Source organism: Chroicocephalus ridibundus, chromosome 23 (genome assembly GCF_963924245.1).
Source record: "Chroicocephalus ridibundus chromosome 23, bChrRid1.1, whole genome shotgun sequence".
In the NCBI taxonomy this organism is placed as follows: Eukaryota; Metazoa; Chordata; class Aves; order Charadriiformes; family Laridae; genus Chroicocephalus; species Chroicocephalus ridibundus.
The window spans coordinates 3,326,356-3,340,929 of record NC_086306.1 but is presented as its reverse complement, the minus strand read 5'-3'; the positions used below and the strand labels follow the sequence as shown (position 1 = coordinate 3,340,929).

The following is a 14,574-nucleotide window of genomic DNA, read 5'->3' as shown; positions in this document are numbered from 1 at the left end:
CCTGAGTCTTATGAAGGTGCTTGGTAACCATTTGGTCACAGATGCCTCTAAATTAACATTTAATGTATGCATGTGCAAAGATGCATATCAATGAATAATGCATCATAATAAACAGCTTGGTGATTGGGTTTGGTTCAGAGTGATATTGCATATGGATTAGCCTTAAGGACCCAGATCAGCGGTGTTAATGACATGTTATCAGGTGGAGACAGCCAAGCTAAACCTATTGTGTGCTGCACCACTTACCTTTGTGATAAAAATGTCTCTCCTCCCACATGCACAGCCTCAGCCGGACTTGCAGAGCCATTCCCTGTACTCTGCTGAAACAAGCCCTTGGGAAATGACTAAGGCAACCCTCCCTCCGCATTGCCAGCTGCCGGAGCCGTTTATTTAGGTACAAACCTCAGAGAATAAGTTTAAAAAAAAAAAAAAAAAATCAAATTCTTGATACATGCAGCTGTACCAGCCACGAGGAGCAGGAGGGTGTGTTAGCCCAGCAGCTCATGCAAGGTGGAAATGGGGCTAGGGGTGGGGTGCGAGTGTCTGGACGTGGCTTTGAAACCCCCCCTCCGGGGCTGCGGCTTGCTGTCACCCCCTCGGGGCTGTCTGTAAGCCCCCCCGGGCTGGGGGTGGCCCTGACCCCCGGCTGGGTCTGGCCCTGACACCCCGCGCCCGGGCCGGCCGTCGGTGCCGGGCGGGCGGCGGGTGGTGCTGAAGGGACAGCGCCGGCGGCTCGCCCGGCCCGGGGGGGTGGCTCGCCCGGCCCCGGCTCCTCTCCCCCCTCGCTTTCTCGTTCTCTGCCGCCGTCTCCGAGCGCAGGGACGCTGTCAGCATGGGCAAGAGCCGGGAGGCGAGGGGCTGCTGCTCTGTCTCCTCCTCTAGAAGCCTGCATTCAGCCGGAGCCGCCTTTGGCTGCCTCCCCTGATCCCCCGCAGGGAGGGACTGGGGGCTTCTGGCATTGCAGAGGCTTAATTGACTAGCAAGGTCACTAATTTCGGCTCCTGGAGGTAAGTCCTGGTTGACGGCTCATTTTCCTCTCTCCCTCGGTTCTCACACCCCTCTCCCATCTGTCTCCCTCTCTCATTCTCTCTCCAGTGCCATTAATCAGCCCTTTCGCCCCCCCTCCCCTAAGAGGGTCTACCCGAGTCACGGCACCAGCGATGCCCCAAACCCCAGAAAGCTGAGTCAGCACGTTGCCCCCCACTAACCCACCCGCGATCTCCTCTGCTCCCCTCCCTCCGGCGCCGCGGCGTTGGGAAAAGTGAGGAACAATAGGATTCCCGGAGCACTCCCCGACTCCATCATTGCGGGGCCAGGGGAGGAAGGGGAGAGGGTGGTGGGAGGAAGGAAGGAAGGGATCCTTTCTCCCCTGCCCTGGGAACACGCCTCCCGAGCCGCCGGGGTGAGGGGTGTGCTCGGTCCCCATCAGTGACATGCAGCAATAGCAGCACTATAGCAGGGGAAGGGGAGGGGGGAGAGGGTGTGTGTGATGGGGGCTGTTGCTCCAACCTGATCGAGTCCATTTGCCAATTCACCACTCGCATCACTTCCGGATCAGTCCTCAGCTTCTGCTGCAGAGTGAGGATTTTTTTTTTATTTTTTTTTTTTTTTTCCTCCTTTTCCCTCCCTCCCCATCTGGATGCTGGGAACTTGAAACCTCCTCCCTTGATTGCAGCAGGATCTGCCCCAACCTTCCCTCAACTTTGCACTGCATCAAAGAAAACAGAGCGAGCTACAGGCTATATTGTACCGATGGGGGCAGGGGATCTGCCAGGCACAGCCCTTTGCAATTGATGTTGCCGTATCTCTAGGACCCAGAGCGATCTCGCTCTTCTTTTTTTCTCTCCTCTTTTCGTGTGTGTGTGTGAGTGTGTGAAGGATCCTCCTGGTTACCGCTGTTACTATTTTCCCTTAGCAGGGAGACCACACAAGCCATGGCTGAGAAGAAGCAGTCTGGTCGGCAGGGCGAGGAAGAAGAAGTGCCAGCCTTCTTCAAAAACCTGGGCTCGGGCAGTCCCAAGCCCCGGCAGAAATTCTGTGGCATGTTCTGCCCGGTGGAAGGCTCCCTGGAGAACAAGACCATCGACTTCGACTCCCTCTCGGTAGGCCGTGGATCTAACAAAGTCGTGGCAAAGCAGAAGGATGTTGCCCACCTGGGTCCGGATGCTCCGTCCGTCTATTCCAGGCAAAGCGGGAAGGGAGGGGAACCATCTGTTGATTTCGGGAGAAAGGTGGAGATCAGGAGTGCCACTGGGAAGGAGGCGCTGCAGAACCTGAATGACAAGGTTGGTGCATATATATGTGTGTGTGTCAGTGTGAGAGATGCAACTTGAACCCACGATAGGCTGCAGAAGGGATGTATCCTTTCCACCCTGCAGTTTCTTGCTTTTATGTCACTTGCATGTATGTGGCAGTCGATGTCTTCCTCTAAGCAGCATCTCTACTAGAGCCTTCTTGCCAGATCTCTAATGTTATCCATATGCTCTCTGCAGGTGTGTGTGTATGTGCACAGGGAGGAGGGCAGAAGAAGAAATGAGTCCCCTCGCACCCACAGACACCCTCCCTTTCCCCATTCTGCCTTCCTATTTGGTGGTATTTGATCCTATTTTTGTTTGTTAGGCGAATTCCCCCCAGCATAATGGTAGCAAAATGCCCCACCCAGCTAGTGAATGCAGCTCACGGGAACAGAAATGCAATTGTTAGCAAAAGAGCATCAATGAGCCTCCACCTACAGGGATGAAATCCCTGCAGGCTTCTTCCAGGGGAGACTCCTACCCGCTCCTCCCAGGGGATGACAGACCGGAGTGACCCCTGGGAGCTGTATTTCAATACCAATTTTGATCAAGGCCGCTGGCTACAGTGGGAATTTTTGCCTTGGGAAGATCTGGGACTTTTGCAGGAATGTGGCGTTCTCTTAGAAACCCACTGAACTCCTCCCAGTCTGTTAAGTCTCCTGAAGCTCTTTTATCAGCCTGTGTCATGGTGCAATACAGCCTGTCTTCTTCCTGAGGCAAAACCCATTCAACGCATAGGTCTAGCTGACCACGCACATTTGCTTTTCTCAATAAATAGATTTAAGCAAGCTTTATTCAGATCTGAGCCATGAAATGCTCTGTGTGTTCCTCTGACAATACTGGCTGGAAGAGCAGAAATGAATGAAATGCCAACCAGCAAATTGATAAACTTCTAGCATACTGGGAGAGAGTTTCTGTGAGTAGTCCTCCAGTGAGTTTCCAGAGCACTCCTTCCTTCTGGAAGCTGTTTCTAGGATGCGCCTCTGGATTTTTGGTAGTGGTATGGATTGCATATATAGGGCAGAAGTCTGCCTGGAATTTATAATATGGGCTTGTTCGCCACTGTCTTCAACTTTCAGAAATGTGAAGTGTTACTAGGATTGTTACTGGGGGCTCATCCTCCCCAAATCCGACCCTACTCTGCTTCTTCCTACCACAGTAACCTAAGGGCTCCATCCAGCCATATTTGCATGCGTGAACAACTGCCGTTTACCGTGAGATCTCAAAGGTAGGCCCTGATTTTCAGAAGTGCTACACACCAGCCTTTGATTAGGAGTGGGACATGTCTCATGCTGCTTCAAACCTGATTTGCCAAACCCAAACAGAAGTTTGCCACTACAAATGCCTATGGTTTGATTTGACCGTGTTGAAGTGCCTACTAATTGAGTAAGTTTCCATGATTAATTAGTCTCGTTGGACTAAGCAAAGTGCATCTCAGGAGTAAAGGGTATGCACCTTTTCAGCTTTGTGAGTCAAAGGTTTTGCAGTTCGGGACATTTTCAGAACTAATTTCCGACAATTTGATTCAGTGATGTCCTGCAGAACATAAGCATAAGCAGGTGATTTATTAATTCTGAAAAGATTAATTATCTTGTGATTGAAGGGTACCAGTATAATAAAAAACCTAAGCACAATATGGTGAAAAATCAGAAGTTCACACAAAATATTAACCACATTTTTTTTAAAATGTGTGTTTTGGTTCTATTTTTAAAGATTGTTGTATTAATGTTAACTGAGGGTATGAAATAATGGGATAGTGTGAAACATTTGAGTTGTTTCTCATTAGCTTTACATAACACTGATGCCAGTGGATTGTGTTGTGAGGGGTTGTGAGCATTTGGGTAAGTGCGGCCTTTTCTTATAAATGTCTTGCTATGGATTGGCACTTTACTGCTTTTAGCTTTGATGGTTTTCCAGCTGACTGCATCTATAGCCTGAATCAACGGTTAGATCCTCACCAGGTAAAACTGGCCTTACTTCAGAGCAGTTAATAGAAATGTGTTTATGATGATGATCAAAGCTCAATGTATTAAAAAAAAGGTAAAGAAAAATAATGTTGCAGGAAGCGGCATTAAAGGAAACAGCGCATTGAAGTAATTTGAGATAGGAGTTAAAAGGCTTCTGAAGGTTTGCAACTGAATTTGGCCCATTATTTTCAAACCTCTGTCTTAAGCATTTAATAACACATCTGAAGCAGGTTCTCCCTGGATAGACTGTATACTATTTCCACGTGGTGGGAATCTAAATTATGGTGGAAAGGAAAAATATGCTAATTTATAGGCTCTTGAATTTATAACTTGCATAAATTATTTCACAGTAGGCTAGCAATCTTACTGCATCTTTTTCTTTAGCGTGAGATTGGCAATAGTTGCAATTTTTATCAATTCATGTGACAGTCAACATACAGGACGGTCCACGCTCTGTTTCAGCAATCAAAGAACCATATTGTGAGCTGATGGGAATGGGTGCCAATCAACTGGAGGCAGTGGAGATAGGTGGAAGTATGTTAGCTAGTGACTGGATCCAAACTGGGTTTAAAACAGTCATCCTCTCTGTCACTGTATAGAAAGATCTTGTATTAATCTCCACTGAAATAATTAACAAAGCAAGATGTACAAGCTATTTCTTATTTTTCTGAGGTCTTAAATGCCTAGAGGGTAAGAAAAGGAATGTAATTATTCTACATTAAATTGCAATATATTGTTCTGCAGGCAAAGATAAGGGTAATCAGATCTCTTTGTGTCTATCCTGTCTAGGGTATTCTATAGGCATCTATCACAGCCTTGCTTTATTGCCTCTGGGCCGTGCTGCCTCATAATTCAGGGTTAAGATCATCTCCAGAGGCCGCAGGAAGGCTCTCTGTCTTAGTTTAAGCAGCTCTTTACCGTGAGGCCTCTGGAGGCAGTGTGACCTATTCAACAGGTCCGCAACTCGGCACATCTGAGGCAAGCTCTGCTACTCGCCAGATGTCAGGCCGTGGAGAATTCACTGGGCTTCTCTTTCCCATCTTAAACTTTGTCGTCTTCCCTGTTTAGACCGTTAATGCCCGGTCCTGCAGTTCCTCGTTCAACCTCTGGGCACTGCTTAGTGCTTTGAGGCCCTGACCTCAGCTGGGCCATGGCTGTGGTCTAACAAGAATGTCATGTTCAAACCCAGGACTTCTTGAATGAGACAATAAACACTTGGCCTGGCTTTCAGGAATTGCCGTGCACCTGCCAAGCCCATTTTCTACAGTGGGATTTGGTGTTCAGATAGCATCAGGGACCTGTGGAACTTACTCAGAACAAGGCTTTGTAGCAGTCAGTGCAGAAGCTCCAGGCTGCCTTGTCTCGGAGGAGGGGGACTGACGAAATGGCGCTATTCCTTTGTTCCTTAGATGAACAGTCTTGAGACACATGTGTTCCTCTGGGTTTTGAAAAACCTTAGCCATTGCTTGCTTGACCTGGGTCCTTCCTCTGTATGTATTTCCCAGATTTCCCGTGTGTATAATCGGTATTCCTTCTATCTTGCTCATCTGTTGAGATTCTTCAGGGCAGAGATGGTCTTTTAGGGAACATAGAATTGTTTTGGTTGGAAGAGACCTTTAAGATCATTGAGTCCAACCATTAACTCCGCACTGCCAAGTTACCACTCAACCATATCCCTCAGCACCACACGTACCGTCTTTTAAATACCTCCAGGGCTGGTGACTCCGCCACTTCCCTGGGCCACATCTATAGGGAAAAGCAAGGTTTGATTGCAAGAGGGATCAGCAAGCCTGGGTCTTGCTTGAATCTAGTTTGCATAGGGAGCCTGAGTAGGTGCTAAGACACTTCAACACAAGAACAAGCCTGGGGATCACAGATCTTTTCTGAAGGTGCTAAAGCTCCCATTGCCATCCTGTCATTACTCCCGTGATTCAGGTGGTTCCCCTGTGCAACAAACAGTCACCCTTATATACCTTTTTTGTGTCCCTTAGAAACAGTTCATGGACGTTTGGGAAGTGCAGAGCACTGGGTGTAAACGACTGGGCCAAACCACCAAAGCTATGTCTATTGTAATAAGATAAGTGTCAATAATGCATAAACAGAGACCAGGAAAAAACTTCTATTTTAGAATTGACAGGAGAGGAATTGCTTCCAAAACACAGTTTCACAGAGCTTTTGACACGACTGGACTTTTTTGCTAAAGTCTCAAAGCTCTCAGGATCATGGTTGTTCATTGCTGGAGAGAAATAACGAATAACAGGACGTTGTTGAGAGCTCAAATAATCATAGACTCTGGAACGTTAATGGAACTGTTGTGTAAAACAAAGAAGCTGTTCCAGACAGCTGGAAAGGCACTTCTGAGTTTAATTTGGTTTGATGCCTGTAATTTTTCTAGCCTTGTTTCGACAATCATTGCTTGCAAAATAATCATACAGGAGGATGACTTGCACGTTCTTCCAGTGGATCTTAATAGTTTGTCTGGCTACTGAAAAAAAGAAACCAACAATGGTGAGCACAAATGCCAAATTCCTCTTAACTTCTTAGATCCCTCTCAAAGCCATCAATGTGCAGAGCTGGCACGTGCCATACATGCAATGGGTGTCTTGTGGAGGGGTCTGTTGGTGTTACGTCAGGAATTCACCAATACCACACGCCCCCATGCAGAAACGAGCTAGAGGCTTTGATACAAAGCCAACTCAGTACTTGGGCTAAAGCTGGAGGGAAAACTTAAAACGCCTGGGGCCGTATTTCCCCCCCCGGTTTGGAGCTGGGCCAGTTCAGAGGTCTGGTCTTCCAGCAGCATCTTGCAATGCAGGCTTTATCTCGGGGGATAGATATGGTACCCGGCATGGTGAGACTGCCAGCTTTGCATTGCCACCCTTAGGCCCACGCTATGGCCGTCATTTGACATGAGCCATCAGTTTTTAGCAGGTGCTGAGCAGTCGTTTAGGTCTGCCTGAAATTTTGTACCTCCAGGACCATGTCTGACTCCCCATATTACTTGTCTGACTTGTGGCACATGAAATCTGAGTCTGTCTTCTGTGGTGGTGTTTAAAAGCTGGGAAATGGTGTGCAAAGCTCGCGTGAAGTTGATGTGTGTGTTCTGCCTGAACTCCCTTACCCTAGAAAGGGGCAGCATCTGGGAGCAGAGCTGTAGGAAATCTACCTAAACCAAACCTCTTTACTGTAAGATTCACACAGAAGCGCGATGTCCTGTTCTTTGGTCACCTCCCAGAGTCCTGGGATGAATCTCAGGGTGGGAGAATAGAGGTCAGAATTTCATTTTCTCATCGTCTGGAGTAATGGTTTTCCTGTACATCAGAGGTAGGCAAAGCTGGCTGACACAAACAATGACAGCGATTGCTGCGAGCCTGATGCTTTGCCCTGTAGGTTTTGGGAAAGGAGAAGTGATTATAATAATAATGACAACAGTGTAAGCTCTTTGGAGAGAAGAGCATATTTTCGCTAGGTATTGTACTAGCCATGACAGAGCGATCCCTCTCTAGAACCCTGAAGAGGGCTGTCTCTTTCCTGACAACATGACCTCATAGGAAATTAACTGTGGAGCGGCGGCTCGGGCTTGTTTAAGGACAATTAAGATCGTAGTGCACCTGAAATGCTTGGGACATTTCCTCTAAGAAACGCACTATAACAGTAACAGTCGTCTTAAGGTTATTTCTGAACCTTCTCAAGGTTTCCTGGGATTTTAAATGAAACAAAATCAATTGGAAGGTTAATTTTAATTTGCAGATCAAACGTACATTTTTATCGACCTGTTTGTGCAGCTAGAAATTGAATCTCCCCCTCATAACCTAAGATAGTCTGTGTTCAAAAAAGAGTAGGCTGTTTCTCTGAGAAGTTTTATGATTTTTACCTCTTCATAGTAGCATGTTTGACCTCTATGGTCATTTCCTTATCCTGACACTCAATTTTAATTTTCTCCTGCAAGATAATAAAACAAACGAAAGATGCCCATTGGCAAGTAATTCCCCTCTACAATTTAATTTGTAGTGATTAATAATGGATGGTTCCTTCCTCACCTTTTGGGAAGGACAGGTGTACTCCTTCCGCCATGGATCAGCCTGTATTTAATCCTCCCAACGCTTCGTAAGATGCAGGGGGTTGCTGGATCCGTGGGAAACTTCTTTTCAAGTCATTGAGATTTGGAGCTGTGCAGCAATTGGCATGTGCAGAATCATAGCAGAAAATGAGGGTCTGATCGTTGAACCCATGAAAGCTCTTTTGGCCCAATCCAGCTGCAATAAGAAGAGCCTTGCTGACTTTGGCGTGGGGGGGGTGTTCCCCATTAGGGAGTGGGGATTATGGGCATCTGACAAGCCTAAAGGGATACAGAGAGCTTGCTGATGGTATACCACTGGAATTTCAGATACTTCCAGGAATGCTTTAACTCCATCTCTGATCCCTCTTTTCATTACGCTTTAAAATGTAGATTTCCATTTGCAGGTTTTAGAATTTCATAGCAAGATATCCTTGTGGATAAAGCTTTAAGAATTCAGTTGGAGTAAAAGCAATAGGGTGTTGCAGAAATTCTGTGGGGCTTATTGCAATTACACTAAAAATCCACAGAGAAAGAGACTGTTTTAATAGTTTTTTCCCCAACCATCCAGTACCTCCACAGTGGGAATAAAATTCCTTGCTAAGTGCCTTATGGTACTCCACGGAATCTGTAAAGTGAAGGTTCGGAGCTCATGTAAATTGATTCCCACTGATGCCTGTGATGGTTTATTTCAGCTGTACAGAGATTTTCATATTCTTGTGCTGTTTTCCCTCTAGACCTTTCCAGAAGACAAATTCAGATGGAGAGGTTCCTTTAACATGAAATGTGTTTCTGCTGCAAAGAGATGTCCTACTCCAGGTGACACCTGTGCGGAAATGGCTGGCAGCGATCGCGTGTATCCGCTGGCCAATACACCCCTAATATATGCCCCAATATAAACCCCAGTATACCCCTAATACACCTGCTATACCCAATATACGGCTAAGGATGGGTCAGAGACATTCACCCGGTGCAGAGCACAGCTCTGTCTGTGGCTGGGGTGAAGGCTGGCAGTGTAAACGTGGGCATAACGCTCAATTTTGTGCATTTCCTCCCCTGTTCTGCCCTTTGGCGAACATTGTTACGGCCCTCAGAAGTGCTGAGGTAGCGTAATTGAAGATATTTATGTGCACTTGCTGTTCTGCCACTGCTGATGTGACTTGGCTGCGGCAACCTTGCTGGTCCTGTTGCGATGGCTGCAGTGGGGGTGCTGGGGTAGGCTGGCCAGCCATCCTTCATCGCTTTCCTTCATTAACCTTTGGCAAGGAAGATTTGGCAGTGCTGGTTCTCCGTAGCGTCTTCTAATTTTAGCCTGCCCAGCCTGCCGCGTGCATTAACAGACCTATGGAAGACAAAGTTCATCAACATTGTCTAGAAATCCCATCACTTCCCGCAATGCCTTGGCAGGTGACAGCACGGCTGTACGACAGCTGGACTGGATACAAACCTGTGGGCATTTAAGAAGCGGGTTCCACTCTCCTCTTTTAACCGTGTCTCCTGCCCCTGACATTTCCTAAGTAGTTATCTATCTTCATTTAACTTAGAGGGAGAATTCATACATAACCTATAGGTTTACCAGGGGAATGAATCAGCTTTTGTTAAAAAAAAAATTACATTTATATCTATAAAAAAAAAATGCAGGTATACATCTCAGTATTTTCTGACTCTGTTCCCGACTTCTTCTCATCCCAACCTTGTCCTTTAGCTGTAGCTCTTCTCCTTCCCTCCTGATCACCTCCCCTCGCGCGTGTTTATACAACAGATAATATCCATTCCTTGCCTTTGTTGAGCAAGGCTAAATAAGCCAGTTTGCAACTACATGAATAATTTTAAAATTATTTATTTTGACAACCTTTTCAGCTCATCGCTAAAAGGAAAGGAAATTGGGCCATGTCAGCAATTGGTATAACGGAGCTAGAAGATACACCTGGGAGCTCAGTTCTGGTTCTTTGGGTACACGCTGAATCATAGGGAAGTTCTTAAAATTTGGCACGGTGTAGGTGTTGAATATTGAACGAGCATGTTTTTCAGCCCTTTAATCTCTTCATTTATTTTATTCTGTACTACTTAGGTTCTTGCAACATGGTGATGGGGAAGGAAAAGCTGAGTGTCATCTGAAGATTCATTATTACTTTCTGAACCTAGTCACTGCTGGATTCAAGTTACGGAACGTATCCAAAGTTCAAGAACTGCCGTTCTGAATTAGGCCCATGTGCAGTAAGGATTGCCTTTTTTAAAAAAGTATTTTAAATAGCTATCTTTGAGCAGATGAGAACAGCTTTAGAAATATTCATGGGCTGATGACATTGTCGCCTTAAAGGTGCTTCTAATTTCTTCTGCCAGGGCGGCTGTTCCACAGCTTTTAGCGTAATGTGGAGAAACGGCCTGGCCAAGGTCAGGGAGGCGTGTTGGTGCTGGCAATGTGTGGTTTCCTGCACCCGTGTTTGTGGCTGTTCCTCCGCGATCACCTTGCTGCTGCCAGGGCAGGATCTTGAAATGGTACCTGGACTTGGCATGTCTCAGATCAGCTGCCCAAGGGCCTTGATGCCATCTCCCAAATCCTTAGGCAGCCTCTTCGGTAGCTGAAGACACTCTTTTTCCTGGCAAGTAAAGGCAAGAAACCATTCAGATATAAAGTCGAGGCAGAAAGCTAGAATTAAAGAGAAAAAAGGAACAGTTGCGCTGTCTAATTTTAGAAAACCCCATGTAGATGCTTTCTTCCATGTTCTGAGCAAAAATATGCTGAGGTTTCCAAACTTCTTCCAGCACAGATCAGAGAGGGGCAGGATAACTCATTTAATATTGTCTATTCTGATCATTAGATCAAAATAAAACCCTACAGGCTAACAAATTAATCATTTTGCTACTGTCATAATGAGCCACTCTTTCATTTGCTACTAATTGGGTATTAACTGATTGGCATATTATCTACTTAAAGGTTGCCTGATGCCCTACCTATACCCAGGAAAAGCTCTTTTACTCGTTTCCTTATAGTCTCCTGTGAACTAATGGACATAAAAGGTCCTGATATTCATCTGTTTGAGCAGACGTTGCCTTTATAATGATTTACTGCAGTAATATACTGAAGGTTTTAATTTCTTATGGGCTGTGCATGGTGTGTTTAATGGAACTATTTGGGTATGTAAAGATCACTACGTTTTGTGACAGGAGAAGCTTGGTGTGACGTGCAATTCACCTGTGATCGAGGAAGAAGGTAAGTCTTTGTCAGTCATTAATTGTCTGTTATAACCTTCAAGCAGAAGTGGATTTGTGCTATTTGTGAGTCTTCCAAAAAGTGTCTTTTACCTTCCCCCAGAGCAACTGATATAAGAGGAACTGGTGTAAAGAGATGTCTTTTGAATGGTTACCCCACACTCTGGCCATGAATCCCGTGTCTTGGGTCGAGTGCACAGCAAATAACAAGTAAATGTTTGTGCCATTTAACGCGTTTCTTTCCTTGAAGTACCAGCTTATGGAGCTCAGGGACTGAGAAAATCTAAGACTCTGAGTGTGAGTCAAGTGAGCAGGGAGTCTGCAGCACAGGAGCAGTGAGGAATGGCCAGAGTGATGGGGACCCCCCCGGAACCTCCCTCGGGTGTGCTCTGACCCCAGACCCCAGCCACTGAAGCTTCAGGTCAGTGACTGCGGGAGGGGGGACTGCATCTTCTGGATGACGAGGCAAATACGCTGGAAATCAAACGACCGGCAGTGCCTCCAAACCTTATTTTTTTATTATTATTTTTCGCCCCCAATTTTTTACCGCACCCCACCGGCGTTCTGCTCCGGTAGCGCCGGGAAGGGCGGGGCGGGACAAAGAAGATGGAGGGCAGCGCCTTTTCCCAGCGCAGCCGGGCGGCTCGCAGCCCCGCCGGGGCGCGGGGGTGTGAAGGCGGAGGTCCGCAGCCTGCCCCCCCCGCCCCCCCCAGCCGCGCCTCCATCCGCGGCTGTCGCGTCCCCGCCTCCCGCCGTCCGTTAACCCGTCGGTTTGCGGTAGCCTGGGCGGGGGAACGGGCGGCGGCGGAGCGGCTGGGGGACGGGGCGGGGGGGTACCGCGGGAACCGGAGGAACCTGGGGGGGGATCCGGGGTACCGGGAGCGGCCCGGGGGCGGCGCCCGCTCCCCCCTTCCCGCGCTGCAGGACCCGCCGCACTGACGTCTCCACTGCGCCACTTTGCATATCACCCCTTTCTCCTCTCCCCATTGGACGGCTGCCGCCTCTCGTTTGCATCCCCCCCGCCGCTCAGCCAATGGCGCCCCGAGCTGCGCCCCCCCCCCCACCCGCTGGCTGGCCGCGGAAAGGGCGCGGCTGGGCTGGCGCATGCGCAGCTGCCCCCCGCTCCGGCGCCGCTGTTGTTGGTGGCGGCGCTCGCCCCCTCCCTGCGCGGCCGGGCCGGGCTGGGCTGGGCTGGGCTAGCGAAGCTGGGTTGGGCTAGCGGGGCTGGGCTAGGCTGGGCTGTGCCGGGCTGGGCTGGGCTCCGGGCAGAGGGAAGAAAGGGAGACGCTGAGGGTTGGCTGCTTCTCCCCTTCCTGCCATTGCGGAGAGCAGGGATCGCCCTCCCCGGCGGACCCGTCGCTCCCCTCCCTTGTGATCGCATTGATTTGGGCTTGAGGGATTTGTTTTTATTCTATTTTGTTAATTTTTTTTTATTTTCCTTTTTTTCCGGTGGAGGGGAGGTTGGGGAGCGGTTGCTGTACGGGAGACAATAGCGATACAGCAGCCGCCCCTCTTCTCCAAAAAAAAAAAAATCCTTTTTTATATATATATATATACACACACACACGTATAATATTAAATCAATAAATTGGGGAGCGATTTCCCAAGATGTCGTATCAGGGGAAGAAAAATATTCCGCGGATCACGGTGAGTTGGGGGCGCGGGGCTGGGGGCGGGGGAGGGGCGCGGGGATTAAGCCCTTTGTGTGCGCGGGGGGTTGTGGCAGGATAATGAGATCAGGGGCTAATGGCGCCGGGGGGTGTGTTTGTGCCTGTGTGGGGTGTGTGTGCGCCACCCCAATGGGAGAGCCCCGGGAGGGATGGAGACCCCCAGCCCGGCAAAGGGCGGCTCCGGGGCGAGGGGGGGGCGCTGGGAGCCGGGATGGGGATGGAGCCGGGGATGGAGCAGGATTTGCTTTTCTTCCCCAAGAAGCTTCTCGCAACGCGCAGGTTTGGGTCGGCTCCGCGGTGCGATCCCGGGGGGGAAAAAGGGAAGGAGCCGTTATACAACCCCCCCTCTCCCCCCCCCCCCCCCCCCCCCAGATTTCCTGAGGGTGGGAGCGATGTAGGGCAGGTATGGCGGGGCCGCGGATGGCAGCTCCCCGTTACGCAAGGCGAGGCAGCCGCCGCTAACGGACCGGTAACGGCCATTGCTGCGGGGGGTTTGACACCGAGTTCTTCATCGTTGGACCCCCCCCGACACACCCAGCCCGGGAGGGAGCCGGGCAGGGTGACGGTCACCTCCTGAACCATGGTTAGGAAATGCAGGGGATGCGCAGCACCGTATGTGATAACCGCAGCGTCCGCTTTGAGGTTTTTATCTTTTTTTTTTTTTTTTTTGGGGGGGGGGGGGGGGATGGGGTGGGGTGGTGGGGTTAGGGGGTGTAGTTTACCTCCAAGAGTCCGCAGGCAGAGAGTTTAAAAAAAAAAGATGCCAACGTTCAAATAGAATAACAACGAAGGTTACCGCTGAATCGCTGTCACGGGCCAAAAGTAGCGTGACGCATTTTCCTTCTGACTGAATGCTCTGATTTGTGGTGCGTGCGCCCGATGCAAGTCTCTTGTGAAGATAAGGGATAGAAAAAATACAATAATCAGATTCTGGTCTTCTTTGCTGTTGCATAAACCCGGCATTGATCTACTGAGGGTGATGCTTGAAGAAAGAGGATAATGAATATCTAGCTGTCCCGTTGTGACTGCATCAGTGGGGTAAATACATACAGAGTATAAACAGGGGTAAATAGATCCAGAGTTAGTGGCAGGCCCTGGCAGGGCTGCAAACTGCCTGCGCTTTTGTCTCCAAGGTGGATTTGTGCTGATTTCCAAGCACCGTTCAGCTGCAGCAGGAGACCTGTTTATTAGCAGAAGCATTCACAGCATCATTAAAATGGTCCAGGCTGTGTTTTTATTGCTCACTATATATATATGTGTGTCTATTTTTCTTCTTTCCTAATTGCTGCCCAGTGCATTAGAACTTGGGCTGCTGGTGACATCGATGGCCAAACTAACCTATTTCGATGGCCTTTTTAATTGCACAAGGCGTC

The 14,574-nt window shown here is 48.7% G+C and overlaps 1 protein-coding gene across 3 annotated transcripts in view; it reads left to right on the top strand.

Annotated features, from left to right (window-relative positions):
• The first annotated feature begins 792 nt into the window (after positions 1–792).
• The window catches only part of DPYSL2 (dihydropyrimidinase like 2), a 57,964-nt gene continuing 44,182 nt past the window's right edge, over positions 793–14,574 (top strand). Inside the window, exons 1-2 of one of the 3 annotated variants that reach the window (XM_063358469.1) lie at positions 793–1,007; positions 1,916–2,285. In XM_063358469.1, the coding sequence (XP_063214539.1) occupies positions 1,935–2,285 (351 nt within the window). In that variant the 5' untranslated portion in view covers positions 793–1,007; positions 1,916–1,934. Of the gene's footprint in view, positions 1,008–1,779; positions 2,286–12,772; positions 13,179–14,574 lie in introns of those variants that run through there. The other 2 variants (XM_063358468.1, XM_063358470.1) reach the window with 2 other exon arrangements.